This window comes from Fukomys damarensis, unplaced genomic scaffold, assembly GCF_012274545.1.
Source record: "Fukomys damarensis isolate Sample0158 unplaced genomic scaffold, DMR_v1.0_HiC HiC_scaffold_4, whole genome shotgun sequence".
Classification (NCBI taxonomy): Eukaryota; Metazoa; Chordata; class Mammalia; order Rodentia; family Bathyergidae; genus Fukomys; species Fukomys damarensis.
This window is the reverse complement of record NW_022900916.1, coordinates 38,265,870-38,281,725: the sequence shown is the minus strand read 5'-3', so window position 1 is coordinate 38,281,725 and position 15,856 is coordinate 38,265,870. Positions and strand designations below refer to the sequence as shown.

General features: G+C 42.7%; 2 protein-coding genes across 4 annotated transcripts in view; one reads left to right on the top strand and one right to left on the bottom strand.

Moving 5' to 3' along the window:
* Window positions 1–4,015, top strand: part of Calu (calumenin) — a 28,345-nt gene extending 24,330 nt beyond the window's left edge. For all 3 annotated transcript variants that reach the window (XM_010633452.3, XM_010633451.3, XM_033757878.1), the window contains 2 exons: window positions 329–528; window positions 1,939–4,015. In XM_010633452.3, coding sequence (XP_010631754.1) covers window positions 329–528; window positions 1,939–2,043 — 305 coding nt within the window. In that variant the 3' untranslated portion in view covers window positions 2,044–4,015. The remainder of the gene's footprint in view (window positions 1–328; window positions 529–1,938) is intronic.
* A 1,560-nt stretch (window positions 4,016–5,575) lies between these two features.
* Window positions 5,576–9,051, bottom strand: Opn1sw (opsin 1, short wave sensitive). The gene is made up of 5 exons (XM_010633453.2): window positions 8,525–9,051; window positions 8,105–8,273; window positions 7,658–7,823; window positions 6,420–6,659; window positions 5,576–5,796 (listed from the first exon to the last, which is right to left on the bottom strand). Exons 1-5 carry the CDS (start codon window positions 8,868–8,870, stop codon window positions 5,677–5,679), a joined length of 1,041 nt encoding a protein of 346 aa, XP_010631755.1. The 5' UTR covers window positions 8,871–9,051; the 3' UTR covers window positions 5,576–5,676.
* Window positions 9,052–15,856: the final 6,805 nt, after the last annotated feature.

Genomic DNA, 15,856 nt, shown 5'->3' with positions numbered 1-15,856 from the left:
GGAACAACCAGTCTTTTTTTTTCTTGGTGCTAGTCAACTTTTCTTATGTCTACATTTTTTAAGATGATAAGATTCTCCTTGCTTTTATGTCACTCCCAAACAATAGCTGCAGCAATCAACAGATTCTTGTTGCAAGATCAGTAATTAAGCCCCAGAAAGATAGCTTGCTTTCTTAGATCTCTCCTTCCTAAGATACTTGTGTAACTGTAGTTATAACTGTGTAATTAAGGTTCCAAACAGATGGATGAGAAAAACAGTTAAGCTGAATTAGTATGCAGCAGTCTTTGGGAGAAGACAGACTCTTTGCTATGTACTTCCATGCACATAGGTGACATGTACAGCCATGATGGAAATGCTGATGAGCCAGAATGGGTGAAGACAGAGCGAGAGCAGTTTGTTGAGTTTCGTGATAAGAACCGTGATGGGAAGATGGACAAGGAAGAGACCAAAGACTGGATCCTCCCTTCAGACTATGACCATGCAGAAGCAGAAGCCAGGCACCTTGTCTATGAGTCAGACCAAAATAAGGTAAGTCTGACCGGGCTCAAGCTATGTAGCAGTGATCAAAGTCTGTTTCTAGGGGATTGCGTAAAAAAGTTTTGTCAATGTACATAGAGCATTTAAGGTCTTAATTAGCCCAGGTCTGCTAAGGATCTAAATTTGGCTGTTGAAAACTTTCCAGGCAGCACTCGCTATCTGATCTCATTTTAGAAATCCTTCTGCCCGGTGCTCTTAGTGTTGGACGAATCTGGGTTTCAGAAAAGAGCTTCTCTATATAGGCTGTACCAGCATGTATCCCCTGTTATCTTTGGATCCCCAGGAAATTTTCTTGCTTTTTTTGTTGTTATTTCCTTTGTCATTTTACCTTTTAAGGTTCATTCTGTCTGCTCAAATTGATTATTGTCTTCTTTAAAAATCAAATCCTCAGGCTGGGGATTTAGCTCAGTGGTGCCGCCACCTGCCTCGCAAGCACAAGTTCAATCCCCGGTACCAAAAAGAAAAAAAATCAAATCCTCTATAGTAAGTTATAAAACAGCTTTACTCTGGAACTTATTAAAATTGTTCTTGATCAGTTGTCTCAGACATTCAGTTCATCAAGAGTAGTGTTATCACTAAGCCCTGTCACCTTTTTGCAGATTTGAATCCTCTACCTAAAATAATTAGTCTAAGCTAACCTGTAGTTTCTTACCTTGAAGCAGTAGTGGTGAACCTATGGCATGTGTGCCACTGCGGGCTATTTGTTATCACTGAAAGTTCTAAAAGGCTTGCCATTGCTGCCTTAGAGCCTTTTTAAGAGTTGATCTGTTTTGAGTTCTTGTTCAGTCTCTTAAATAGCCAGGTGCCATAGTCCAAGCTGTTGGAGAAAAGGCAGTATGAACAGTTGTCCCTTGGGAATCTTGGTACTGTTTAAAATGAGTGTGTGGGCCTTTGTTTGGGTTGGTGACTGTGAGGACAGAAGGGAGGTGCAGACTAGGCTAGATACTGACACGTTTCATTGTTCTTGTTAGACTGTAATTTGATTCACTTTGAAGTCTTTGCGCAGTGGTTACTGACCTTTTCTCATCCATGTTAGCACACATCCCATGTTTTACTCTAAAGAAAGAGATTGCTCCTCTCTGTATCTCTCTGAGTTAAGCTATATTATGTTCATCCTTTCACTTTTTACATTTTTCCCCCCACCCTCCACTCTTAACTTTCTTGATAAGAGAAACATTATCTTCTTCCCTTTTGTGGGAGTGTGTGTTCATGCATATATGTGTACGAGTGCATGTGTGTGCATGTGAGTGTTTAGTAGGGGTGAGAAGATGAGGGCTGAGTTCACATTTAGTGGGAATTCAAATCTTAAATCCTAATTAACTGCTATTATTCTATAGCAGTGTTTCTGATTTTGGGATGGGAAATAATTCTGCCTCAATTCACTGCTTTCTCTAACTTCAGGATGGCAAGCTTACGAAGGAGGAGATTGTCGACAAGTATGATTTATTTGTGGGCAGCCAGGCCACAGATTTTGGGGAGGCCTTAGTACGACATGATGAATTCTGAGCGGCATAAAGAGGAACCTACATCTCTTCAAAAGTAATTTATTTTTACAGCTTCTGGTTTCATATGAAATTGTTTGCGCTACTGAGACTGTTATTACAAACTTTTCAGACATGAAAAGGCGTAATGAAAACCATCCCATCCCCATTCTTCCTCCTCCTCAAGGACTGGAGGAAAAACTGCTTCTAAGGAACAATTCTATAATTAGTACACTTGTGTTTGTAGAGTTACACTTTGTATAATGTCTAACACGGTGTACTTATTTTTGTATTTGTTCTCTAGTTGGGAGTATGATATGAAGGATCAAGATCCTCAATCCACACATGTAGGCAAACATTAACCTTTACTCTTTTGTCACTCCCTTATCATGTAATTTTTATAATGCTCATTTAACTAATTTTTAAAGCCTGAGATCAATAAGAATATGTTCAGGAGAGAAAAAGGAAAACTATATGCTCCACAATTTATGTTTAAAGAGATAATCTTGCCTCTTGAAAGGTCCAGCATTTCACAAGTAGTAGGGCCACATACTTCAGTTGCTATGGGTCCAGCAGCTGATCCTGTTGTTATCTGGGCAGGGATAGAGCCTTGTGCTATAAGAAAGCTTGGATCAACTTCATTCTTTTTTTCCCCTATAGGACTAGCTACTTGCTAATTTTGTAAAGCACAGCTGTGGTCGGAAGAGTTAGGGCCAATGACTTGAAAATCAATCAAGTAGTGTGTTCTCTTTACAGAGCTATTTCTAGCTCTTAATAGAGCTGTTTCCAGCTAGAAACAGCTGGAAAACTAAGTGAAAAATACAAATGTGTTCAGGGCATAGATTTTTTTTTTTGTGAGTGTGCATCTGTCAAAATGCTCCAAACATAATTATTTGCCTGTTGAAATCACTATAAGTGCTGCATCCATCTCCTCTTCCCTGGGAATTAATTAATTAACCTTGGTTTCGCTGCAGTTGAAAATCACTCCTTTCCAATCATGTCATTGAAAGTGCCTTTAATAAGAGAAATGATCATTCAATGAGAATTTGTGCAGGAAACCTAAGATAAAATACAGTATTTGGTCAATTTTATATGAAAACATAGAACTTTCCAATATAGTGGGGATTTTTTTCCTTCCTTTTCTCTTTTGACAGTAGTTAAATACCAGTATTAGTTACAAGCTTGGTTGTAGTATTCTTATCTTGTGGGCTGGTTTCTGAGAACCACATGCTGCTGACTTCACCAGGGATCCTCATACCTCAGAATGCAAACCACTCACTACTAGGCACCTCTGTCTGCCAGAGAGTGTGAGCTCAGACACAGGGGTGAAAGGACCTAAGAAGAGAGGGCTCTTTGGTTTGAGGACCATTGCTCACCTTTCCTGCCCTTGACCATTACATTTGTTCCTTCACACACCCACTCTTCCTCCAAAAGGAAACAAAAACGTTTAACCTGGATCAACAGTTGGCCAAGCCCTAGCAAAGAGTGGGACCTTGTAGAAGGAGCTAAAGAAACTGCCCTGTTTCCAACTCCATTTTATCCATATTTTATGTAACGAACGCTGTGTATTCTGGTCCCTTTCTTATCAGTGGGCCTCTTTTGAGAATTATATCCCAAGTTTCTAGCCCTCAGGTTACTAAGATAAATATGTATATATAACCTTTATTATTTCCTATATCTCTGGATAATGCATTTGGGTGGTCTGGGTGGTGATTATTTCTGAACCTCTGGTCTTCCACAGTCCTGTGAGGTGGGCTACTCGGTGTGGGGTAGAGCCAGTGTCACGTCACTTCACCCAGCCTTGCATCGAGCTCTTGAGAGTGGCTGCAGTTGTCAGGTTTAACCCCAACAGAGAGTCATTGACCTTCTCTGCCCTTGCAGATTTCCCCTTTTTACTGTTGAAAAGACCAGAGATAATTAATAATGCCACCAACCTGGCTTAGAGAGGGCACATCATGAACTGTGTGGCAAGACAACCTTGCAGCTCACTAGGTGCAGAAATCCCGGGCTTGATGTGAAAACCACAATTTAGTAAACTGTAGTCTGCTAGGACAGCAGCTTCTGTATGTGGGGGACTCAGCCACAAGCATTGTACTCTCATCTCTGTGAACCCCTTGGATTTTTTGGTGTTCTTTGTTGTTTTTGGTTTAAATCAAGCCTGAGGTGGGTGAACTATAGATGCACACCTGTAGTGTGTTCTATGAGTGCTAGCTCTCTTGAATTTGGATATTGGTTATTTTTTATAGAGTGTAAACCAAGTTTTATATTCTATAATGAAAACAGGTACCTATCTGTTTCTAAATAAAACTATTTACATTCGTCATGGGATATGTGTCCTTCATTCTCTTAGAACTCTAGTGGCTGGGGATAGCTCCATGGTAAAGCACTTGCCAGGCATGTGTGAGGCCTCAGTTCAACACCCAGCATCACTAAAACAAAAGGAAGTGGAACTTTACCTTATAATTATATGTGCTATAGAAATATTACAGAAAGGACATTCTCCTAAAAGGTTCACCATACCCCTGCTGTCCCCAAACAGTTGCCTCAGCATCCTCTCATGAGCCATAACCCTTCTCTGCTTCCTGGTGGCGAGATCACCAAGTACTCTGTTACATAATTACCTGATACCAACACAAGCCATTCTTTGTGTGATAGATGTACACATTTTTATCTTGGTTTTTATCTCAGCAAGTCTCTTGCAGGGGAGAGGAGTTGAAGGAAGATAAAGACTACAAAGTAAAGCTTTTTAAAAAGTCACTTTGAAAGCTGTGCATGGTGGCCTATACCTGTAATCCCAGCACTTGAGTGGCTGGGGCAAGAGGATTGCCTTGAATATGAGGTCAACATGAACTATATAATGAGACCCTGTCTCAAAATACAAAAAAAAAAAAAAAAATCACTTTGGTATACTACATAAATGGTGATAACACGTGTAACATAATTTTAAGGATGTCAAGGGAATTGAGCTATTAGTGTAAGACATACTGGTACAGCTAAAAAGGAACACAGGAGAGAAGCACTTAGAATAATTCACCCTGGCCCAGGACCTTGCAGATAGGGCTGCCCTAGCTGGAGCTGGGAGACCTCTTGGCAGAGCCAACATAAGGAAGTAATCTCAAACTTACATTTGAGGCTTATCAAGGACTCTTTTGGGTTTGTTTCTTTTTTCTTTATGTCCCTCCCACTTCAAAGGTGCTTTCTTAGGGCTGAATGTAGCTCATTGTAATGTAGTTGCTCTAGCACACATGAGGCCCTGGGTTCCATCTCTAGCAAAACACGTGTCTAAGGTATTTTCTTAAGTTCATTCCTATTCAGAATACATCACCTTGGACCAGATCCCTAGAAAGGCAAAAATCAATTACTGTAAAGGAAAATAAGTTAGCCATACTGAAAACTCAACACTCATACATAGTTCTCTAAGTAGGTGCCACTCATGGGTAGAAACTGATGGTTGTTGAAATGGCCTTTGGGTGGTGAGTAGACCCAGCTGAGAACAGCAGCTCTGTAGGCAGGGAGGGAATATCAGGAAAATGAACAATTAACTGCCACTCCTTGTCCAACCTCCCCCACCCTATATGTATTAGTAGTTTTTGATGAAGAAAATAGAATCTTACATAAATGTGAGTCTCTTTGTTGTAAACAGTCCAATGTGGGGTACTTAGTTGGGGCCGACTTTGCTAGAAGAGACAGCAGAAACTTCTGTTTTCTGGGAGCTGGACATATCAGATTCATCTGCCATGGGCTTCCTACACACCAACTCCATGATACAAGCTCGGAACTGGAAGGAAAGGCAGGACTGGAGATGGTCCCCTTGATGGAACAATAAGGGGCAATAAAATCAAGAAGTGCCAGGTGTGATGATGCATCCCTGTAATCCCAGCACTTGGGAGGCTGAGGCAGGGGGATCGCCTCAAGTTCAAGGCCAGCCTGGGCTACATAGTAAGTTCAGGGCCAACCTGACCTACAAAGAGAGACCCTGCCTCAACCACCGCCCCCCCGAAAAGTATCGGGAGGACTTTTAATTCCATCCCCAAAGCCCCCAGGATCCACTCATGTTTTGAACGTGTCTTCCTCATCCTGAAAATGAGCAGAATTCCAATCTAAAACTACTTGTTCCTGTAGGTCAGAATTTGGAAGGGAAAGGATTAATAACTTGTAAAATGCCGGAAATTTAGAACTATTCAACAAAAGTCCTTTTCATTTCTTATTCTACTCTGGCTCAAGTTCTATCCTCCCTGGGTTTACCAAGGACTTTCTGATCTATTTGGTGTTTACTTGGCATTTCTGTGCCTTCCCTTTTCTGCCTCTAGAAACCTAGAGTCCAGAGTGGTCTAGGCTAAAAGTCATTGATGGGAAAGAACCAGGGTCTTGAAGAATAGGGCTTCTTGGAAATAGCTTTACCTGCTTGTTCATGAAACAGTAGATGATGGGATTATAAACACAGGAGCTCTTGGAGAAGAAAGCAGGAATGGTGACAAGCCGTAAGTCCAGCCCATGGTTACGATTGTTGACTATGTACATGGCCAGGGCAGCATAGGGCACATAGCAGACACAGAAGGATCCCACCATCACCACCACCATGCGGCTCACCTCCCGTTCAGCCTTCTGGGTTGTAGCTGACTCTTGCTGTTGAGCTGCCACCTGGGGCAGAAGCCAGAGAGTATCACATCTCTGGCCCAGAACGCCCAGATCTTTCTACTGGGAACATCTACTCTGCCTCCCTTCTGCCCAGATTCCTTTGGCTGTCCTCCCTTCAGGAAGGCAAATGGAGAGGCTCTCTGGTCTGCCACATTGGAAGAGATCACATACATATGAGGCATGATCAAAACATGGTAAGTGGTTACAATTATTACAGTAAAACTACCACTAATCCTCAAAATATTTCCTTTCGCTTTGAATGCACTTACCCATCATTCTTGGCAGTTTTGGAGGTCTTCTTTTATGTCTTTGGTTGCACTGTTGTGGTTGCTTTGGGATTCTGAATTTGTTCAAAATGTTTACCTTTTGTGGTCATTTTTTACTTTGGGAAAGAGCCAGAAGTCACAGTGCCAGACCCAGTGAATAAGGTGGATGAGGACATACAGTAATGATCTCATGAGCCTGATTTTTCCATTGGGTGGCACTTGGTGGCAGTATTCACTGTGGAAGAGGACCTCCAGAACTGCTTCACAAAGTGGCAAGAGTGTGATGGGATACAAGTGGGTTCAAAGGGATTTGAGGGGGGTTAATGACAATGTGCCTTTTACAGTAGCATTTTCTTTAATTTAAACATTCACTGTGCTTGGTGTGGTGGTACACGTCTGTAGTACCAGGTGAGGCAGGAGCAGTGCTGTGAGTTCAAGGCCAGCCTGGGTTACATAGCTCAAGGCTAGGATGAACTACATAGCAAAACCCTGTCTCATAACAAAACAAAACAAAAATCACTGTATATTTTGATCACACCACATAGGTCTTTTGACACCTGTTTGAGCAGGGATGATTTCACCTTATTCTTCATTTCATTGTCTTTTCTCCTAGCCCCACATCCTTCACTATAAGATGGACCTCTGTCTGGCTGTGGACATTTCCAGACATCTAAAGCATCCACCCATTCTTCCCTCTCACCTGGTGCCCCCCTGACCCTCTCAAAAGCCACTCACAGCCCTGAGGGTCCTCAGCAGCTGAGAATAGGAGAAGCTGATGAGGGAGAGAGGCACGATGAAGCAAAAGATGAAGAGGAACCAGGTGTAGTACTCGCTGCGATATTTGGTGCCCACAGTGTACCAGTCAGGGCCACAGGAGCACTGCAGGCCCTCAGGGATGTACCTGCAAAAGACCAAGCACTTGCTCAACTCTGGGTTCTCAGGAGAATTCATGGAGTGGGAGCTGAGACTCCTGGATTGTGTTCTCCATTTAGAGCCCAAAGAATGCCAGAAGGCTTCAGGCCAGGAGATTTTTTGTTGTTTTTTTTTCCACCAGAAGTTACAGAGTAAATAATGACGCTCATTAGCCCTTTCATCTAGCCTATCCCATTGAAGACTAAAAGCCCACTCCCAGCCTCTCTTACACCCATAGAGCTCCTAGTCAGCACCACTCTGTGCTCTCACCGGCTCCAGCCGAAGAAGGGTGGGATGGAGACGCCAATACCAATGACCCAGGTAGCCAGGACCACCATCAGTGCGTGCTTGGAGCTGAAGCGGAAGTTGCCAAAGGGCTTACAGATGACAAGGTAACGCTCAAAGGCCAGGAAGGCCAGTGACCAGCCTGTCACCAGACCTGTGGCAAAATGTGAGAAGAATCGGGTGGACAGAGCCTCACCCGGCTTGGCCAGCAGAGTAGAGTACAGGTGGTGTGGAGCACACCCAGAGACAAGTTTGGAACAATGTTTAGAATTAAGACTCAAACATTATTTGAGCCAAACTTCTTGCGTGGCCTTAGGGAACCCCTCCACCCTAAAAGTCCAGCCCCTTGCTCCAATCCTGGAGTAGTTTCCCTTACCTTCCCGTAGTTCCCTTCCCCTGGAATACCTGCCACAGAGCCCAGGAAGGCCTCCAGAGCACAGACATGGCGGCCAAAGAGGAAGTATCCATGACAGCTGGCAATGAAGACAGTGAAGACAGAGAAGATGCAGAAGAGAAAGCCCCCCAGGGACACATTGACCAGAATATAGTTGAGTGGCTGTCGCAACTTTTTGTATTGCAGTAAGGCCACCAGCACTATGGCATTGAGTGGTGTCCCTACAAAGAAGACAAAGCCCATGAAGGCTGCCTGGAGATGAAAGGCCCAGACAGGGGCAATGTGATACTGAGGCCCGTCCCATGGCCCCACCGAGGAGGTGTTCTCAAACAGATAAAAGTCCTCTTCCCCTGACATCTTGTTCGTTGGCTGCTCCTCACACCCCTCCAGTCCCTTTTATAGATTATCCTTTTACAACGTCCCCCTCCCCACAGAACCCCCCTCTAAAGACATGTTTGAGATCCTAAGTCTCACACGGACAAAGTCTGAAATTAGAAACCCTTAAGCCCCCACCTAAACCTCCTTTTGTGGTTCCAAAGCCGATTGTGTATTCTTCAAAGGATGAAAGATTAGGGTCAAAGAACCTGGATATGCAATGCTGGGAGCTGGAGTGAGTCTGTGTGGGCTTTCTGAGGTCTGGGAGATTCTGACCTGTGTTCAGTGAATATGATTTTGCGTTTTTTTTGTTTTTTGTTTTTTTTTTTTTTGGCCTTTATGTGTGTATCCCTGAAGGTTTCTGCACCCCAATCCCAGGTTATCATGAGGAGCACCTCCAAAGCACCTTAGTAGAGAGCCTTGGTGGAACAGGAAAGAGACAACTTGACAATGCCTACAGGTCTAGCGCATCCCTCAACCAGACTGCCTCCATTTGTCTGTGTTGCATGAGTGTAACTTTCCTATTCAGACCTCTAGCCAGTTGAGGTTGGTCTTGTCACTGTGCTCACATCAATTGCATTCATGCCGACCCCTCCCTCTAACTCAGCAGGGTCTGAGTTGCCACCATCGTCCTCCTGTCCATTCAGGTCCTGCCTGGCCCCTTGCAAAGACCTCTTCTGGGAAGCCCATCTCATAGCACCAACTCTGTGCCAAGCCCCACCCACACTGGGACTCACCACTGCACTTTAGCCTTTAAGAATGTATGAATGTATCTTATTCCCACCCCAGTAGATTATAAAAAGGTAAGTTGAAAGAAATACTTAAAAGTGAAAAGATGAACCATTACTGATAGAATAGTTTATTAGATGAATCCCCACAGGTAACAAATTATGAACTCTGGGCAGAATATTAAAGATAACTACTTAAAAGCACCTGAAATATCCAAACAGCAAAAACAAACGGACTCTACTCTTGTTGGATTTTTGGGAGGGCTGCTGTTGTTTGCTTTGTTTCATGGTACTGGCAATTGAACCCAAGGTTTTCACACTGAGCTACATCCCCAGCACTTGTTTAATTTTTTTATTTTGAGGGAAAGTTTTGCTAATTGACCAGCCTGAGCTGGAACTTCCGATCCTCCTGCCTCAGCTTCCCAGAGTGCTGGAATTACAGGCCTGCACCACCACAACTGAATGTGATCACTTACACTGAAGTGCTTTTCTTCCTGAGGGCACTTCCAGTATGAACAGTAGAGGTCAGCTAGAACTCTAGCAGAAAGTCCAGCCTTTCTTGGTTTTAAGTGTCAGAAAACAAATTTCTGAACTCTAGAACAGCTGAAAATTGAAAGTAGATTTCCTGGAATGATGAAAGCTATCAAATGGGAAGTCTTACCCAGGCATGATGGCCTACAGCCTGGGAAATTTAGCAATTTAGCAAGATCCTGTCTCAAAAATTTTAAAAAGGGCTAGGAATGTTGCTCAGTGCAAAGGTCCAGGTTCAATCCCCAGTACCTCAAAAAGAAGGGAAAGCTTTGAAATCTGCTTGTAAACTTTTCCCAAATAACAGCTGATGGAAGAATCTCCAGGGAGCCCAGAAAAAAAAGCAACAGCTACAGGTCTGAAAAGTCTGAGCAAATTTTGATGGCTACCCACTGCAACAGAGAAGAGTCACAGTGTGAATCTCACTCAGAGAGCTAGGTAAACATCAGGCTTTCCATTTATAATTCCCCAAAAGCCAACACTGTAGGACTAAAACCTGGCCCAGAACTAAAGATTTACCCTGAGATTCAGGGTAAAAACCCAAACTGACACTATAAAGGATGAGACTAAGCTTCAACAAGCTCATGGTGACCAAGCCCAGCATGGGGGCACATATCCATAACCCTAGATGCGTGCTGAGGCTGAAACAAGATGGTCACCATGCATTTGAGGCCAGCCTGGGCTATCTAGGCCTACCTGAACTACATAGACTCTATCTTATCTCAACCAAAAATAAAATAAAAAATTTCAATGTGACTGACTAGCAATTTAACCGCCTGTTAAAATGAAAAGCAACAGAAGCCAGGGATTTAGTTCAGTGGCACCACACCTGCCTTGCAGCGCAAGGTCCTGATCAGGTTTGATCCCTGATACCAAAAAAAAAAAGCATCACTCTTCTGTGGAAGATGACAGAATACAGTCTAACATGCACTATCTACAATGTCTAATATATTATAAAAAATTAAAAGACAAGTGAAAGAGGAAGAAAAAAAACTTATAGGAAAATTCAAGGCACAGCCAAAAGAAAAAAGCAGTAAATAGAAATACACCCTAAGATGTCCCAAAATTGGTACCAGCCAAAAAGAATTTAAACAACTATTATAAATATGTACGAGGACTAAAAGGAAAAAAATGATCATCAGGAGTTAACAGAACTTAGCAGATGAATGAGAAGAATAAAAAGAACTAAATGGAAATTCCAGAATTGAAAAGTACAGTATGTGCAATGGAAAAGTTGATCAATAGCAGATTGGAAAACATAAGAAATGATTAGTGATCTTGAAGACAACAATAAAAAGGTATCTGGAAAGTCCCCAGACTCATATAAAGGGGAAATATATATTTAAATATCCCATTGGTCAAACGAGAAATCATAAAGGAAATTGAAAAAATGTGGGCTAAATAACAACAAAAAAATATACAGATAGTTGAGTACTGAGAACCCCTGGAATGAAACCTCTGCAGTAGTCTCCAGTCTCTTGCTCAGTGTATAAACACAAGCTTGAGGGGAAAAACTAAAAGACAGAACTAAGAGTGACAGAAATCAGGAAGCCAGGCTGGCCAATGCCATTTAATTAGCAAAGGCGTTGGTCCATCTAAACTACTGAAATTTTTTTTCCTTTTTCTTTCTTTTTTAGATAGCAGTGATCAAACTCAGGACCTTGCACTTGTGAGGCAGGTGTGCCACTGAGCTAAATCCCCTTCCCTAAGCCACTGATTTTTATTGGTCATCAATTGGGGTAAAGGTGCTCTGCTTGTGAGGATAGGACTACATTCAATTATTACGGAAACTAATGGAGATAAGATTAGAAAGGAAAAAGACAAAGCATTCTCGTTAGGAATAGAATAGACAATACACATGGCTGTAATTAGAACACTGTCCTAGTTAAGAAAGTTTCAATTGTGGGAACAGTATTTGGGTGTGAGTTACTCTGACCTGGGCACGTGGGCTTCCACCAGACTCACTTCTATAAACAAGCCAGTTAAGGGGTTAACTCTTTACAACCTGCACTGCTTACAGCCTGCTTTGGGCATAATCAATATTGTAGTCTCGTGCAGTTGAGAGATATGGTAAAACGTGCTTAGGGAGAAGTTTATAGCTATGAATATCTGTATTAGGAAAGAAGAAATGCTTAAAATTTAAACTTTATCCTAGCCCCCCCCAAAAAAAAGGAAAAGAAAAAAATTTAAACCTCCGCCTTAAGAAGCTAAAGAAGGGCCAGGGATTTAGCTCAGTGGTTCTACCACCTGCCTCACAAGCACAAGGTCCTCAGTTCCGTTCTCGTACCAGAAAAAAATAATAATAATAAATTAATGACACCTGAAGCAAAACTAAATGCAGGGCTCTCTCCTATCAAGCACCTCCTCCACAGGAACTGAGTGAACATTACAATTTTCTAGTCCCCTATGACAGGAATTCACCCACCATCACCTTTAATGTTTATGTCTGCTTTTTGTTTTTTGTTTATTTATGCTAGGTGCAGAACCCTGGGCCTCTCAATAGCAGCCAAACTGCTCTATTACTAAGCTACACTGCCAACCCTTATAAAATTTTTTCATTGGTATATCATAATTGTACACGTTCATGAGATATAGTACATTATTTCCATACACGTATACAATGTGTAATGATAACTACAAGGTAATTTAGCAAATCCATCACTCAAACATTTTTTCTTTTTTTTTCCAAACATTTATTCTTTGTGTTGGAAACATTTAGAATCCTCTCTTTGAGCTGTTCTGAAATATACAATAAATTGTTATTAACCATGGTCTCCCTTCTTTACTATATTCTCTTATATCTTACTATATTTTTGCACTGAGCTACATCCTAGCTTCTTCTTTTTTTTCTTTTTTTGTATTGGAGATTGAACTCAGGACCTTGTGCTTGTGGCATAGGTGGCGGAACCTCTGAGCTAAATCCCTGGCCCATATCTGACTGTATTTTTATACCTGTTTACCAGCCTTCTCTATCCCCACTTCTGTCTACCTTTTCTGACCTAGGATAACTACTATTTTACTCTCTATTTGTTTAACATCAGCTCACTTAGCTTCTCTGCATGAGAACATGTGGTATTTCTTTTTCTGTGCCTGGTTTATTTCACTAACACAATATCTTTCAGGCTCATCCATGTTGCTGCAAACTACAGGACTTTATTCTTTTTTATGGCAGAACAATATCCCATTGTGTATATATGTATTTTCTTTATCCACTCATCCACCAGTGGACACTTAGGTTGATCCCCTGTCTAGGCTACTGTAATAGTGTTGCAGTAATCATGGGGGTACAGACATCTCTTTGACATAGGAGTTTCATTTCTTTTGGGTATATACTTACTAGTGGAACTGCTGCATCACCCAGTATCAGCACTTTGTGCATTTCTAGGTACTACAAAAGAGCCAAATGTGTTCCAAAAATTTGCAGAATTTTGGACTTTGGAAAGAGTCTCACAAATTTGCCAGTGAGGAAACTGAGGTTCATGGAGCTGCCTGTCACCTGCAGGGCCAGGGCAAGCCCTCACCTTCCCTTTGTTGTGGCCACTATCGCGGGTCTGATGCTGCTCTGGGTTTTTCTGCAGCTGTGTACATTGTAGGCTTGCAGTGGATTTGCAGTTAATAAAAGCAATCTTTTCCACACATCGGCTCACGTGAGTGTAGCTGTGGCCCAGGGCCAAGTGGGGGCCTTGTGTTGACTCTGAATCTTATTTTTGTTGGATGTGTCCTGTCATTCCAGCTTGGCAAGACCCTGTGGAGTCTCACCGGTGTGTGGGCTTCACATCTCAACTCTAGAGACCTCCTAAAATACACAGCTCACAGATGCTCCAAGAGACGGAAGAGCTCGCTAGAAGGAAAACTCTGAGCATGTGTGCTTCGAGATTCCAGGGAAGGGTGCCAGGCTCTGCCTTTCTCAGGTCTGTGTCCACCCTGGCTGCCCCTGGTGGTGCCTCTTCTCTGGTGTTGTCTCACAGCAAGCAGTCAGATAACAGGCTCTACTGTTCCCCTTTTCTCTGAGGGACAAAAATGAAACCTCAGCCTCAGCACAAGTATGTTAGGAGGTGCTTTACCAGCACAGGAAGCAAGAGACCCTGGGATCTTCCCATAGTTTTCCTACTCCTTTTGGTTTCACTGCATCCAGGCAAGGGGACAAAGGAAAGCTCTAAGCCCTGCTGACTATTAGGGATGACTGGCTCAGTTCAAATTGAAGACAGAAATGATCTTATTCCCTAAGAACATACTAATACAGGAAAAAACCATTTGCACAGAGAGACTTCTCTTCCTTCCCATGCTAACCCTCTGCCAAGATGGAAGGCATTAGACAAAGCCAGAGACAGAGCTCTGTGGCACTCCCCAGGTTACGTCTTTGGGCACTGTTTTTCAGCCATTCCTTCACACACACTCACACACCCCACTATTAACCAGTCCACAGTCATTTCTTTTCAACAAATGTAAAATGTTTCCCTTTGCAATGCAAATACTCTCTACTTTAGGGGGTCCTATTTGATAAGTCATCTTATTGGCCCTATCAAAAACATTCTTAAAAAGGAAACGAATGGGGTTGGTTTGACATGACTCTTTTCTTAGTAACTCCAGGCTGGTTCCTTACCATTCTACCCTTTTCCTTTTTCCACATTTACATAAGTGTTTGCATAGGGGCAAGTCCACAAGGCCAGCCAGGCCCCTGTGTGAGCTGGTTCTCACGGGGCTTGGCTACGCTGCTCACTCAACTTGAATGAGGCCTGCAGTGTTGTCGGCCGCCTGCCCTCCCCCGGTCTCACAATCTCCTCTGTCACATATGTGACTTAATAAAGGCAAAACCATATCCTAGGATGACCAAGATGTCTATGGAGTTCCTTGAATCCTGAGCTAGAAGAGCTGGATGGAGACTAGTCAGCCATTTCTGAATGACCAGCAGGCACACAGATAACCCCGCACACATGCTCTCCCCCAGATGGGATCCTGGAGAGACTACTGAAGAGATACAACCAAGGGTCCAGAACTTGTTCTACCAGATTGCCTAGGCAGGACCTGAGGACCAGAAGCAAAGAGCAGCTAATGGAACTTATCCCTGAGCAGGGCACACGGCCCTGTGTTAGCCTGACCTACAGGAACAAGTTGCCCTCAGCTGTCTTCAGCACTTGGCCAAGGTGCCCACCTCTGCAAGTGTCTCTGACAGGAGGCTCTAGCATAGTCACAACCCTCTTTCCCCAAAAATAAGACTGAGACAGAAAATAATCAGCCTTGAAAACTAGAGATCAAAAATGCCAGCACTAATCAGCCTAATCTGCCTTACAGAGTAGCCACCAAGCAAAAGAATAGTGAAGGCACATAGTTCTTTATTGTGGTCACTGTTCTGTGCATTGTGGACTGTTTAACAGTACCCCTTGCTCTCCTGACTAATCATCATTACCATCCCATTTTTTTTTACCACCCCAGTTATGATAACCAAAACTGTCCTGAGGAGATGAACTCCCCCATCCCTCCCCTCACGGAGGCGGTGATAGTCCTTGAATTAGATTTAGACTTCTAAATGCCCAGAACAGAATGGAAAATAGTCAAGAGGAAATTCATTTTTCCGGTCATTCTAATTGTCAAAGAAAAAAAAAAAAAAGAAGAAGGAAAGTCCTAGAAAAAGTGAATATTTTCTGAATAGCTTCAGGGTTTGTTTGGTTTTTTCCCCCCTCTCTCTAGTGTCATTACTAGTTTATTTATACC

What these genes read in the sequence shown, in the direction of transcription:
- Opn1sw (XM_010633453.2), bottom strand. Translation starts at nt 8,870, where the DNA reads ATGTCAGGGGAAGAGGACTTTTATCTGTTTGAGAACACCTCCTCGGTG. An exon ending in CTTCCTGGGCTCTGTGGCAG is followed by an intron (nt 8,274 to 8,524) that starts GTATTCCAGGGG and finishes ATTTTGCCACAG; the next exon opens with GTCTGGTGACAGGCTGGTCA. An exon ending in TGCTGAGGACCCTCAGGGCT is followed by an intron (nt 6,660 to 7,657) that starts GTGAGTGGCTTT and finishes CTTCTGCCCCAG; the next exon opens with GTGGCAGCTCAACAGCAAGA.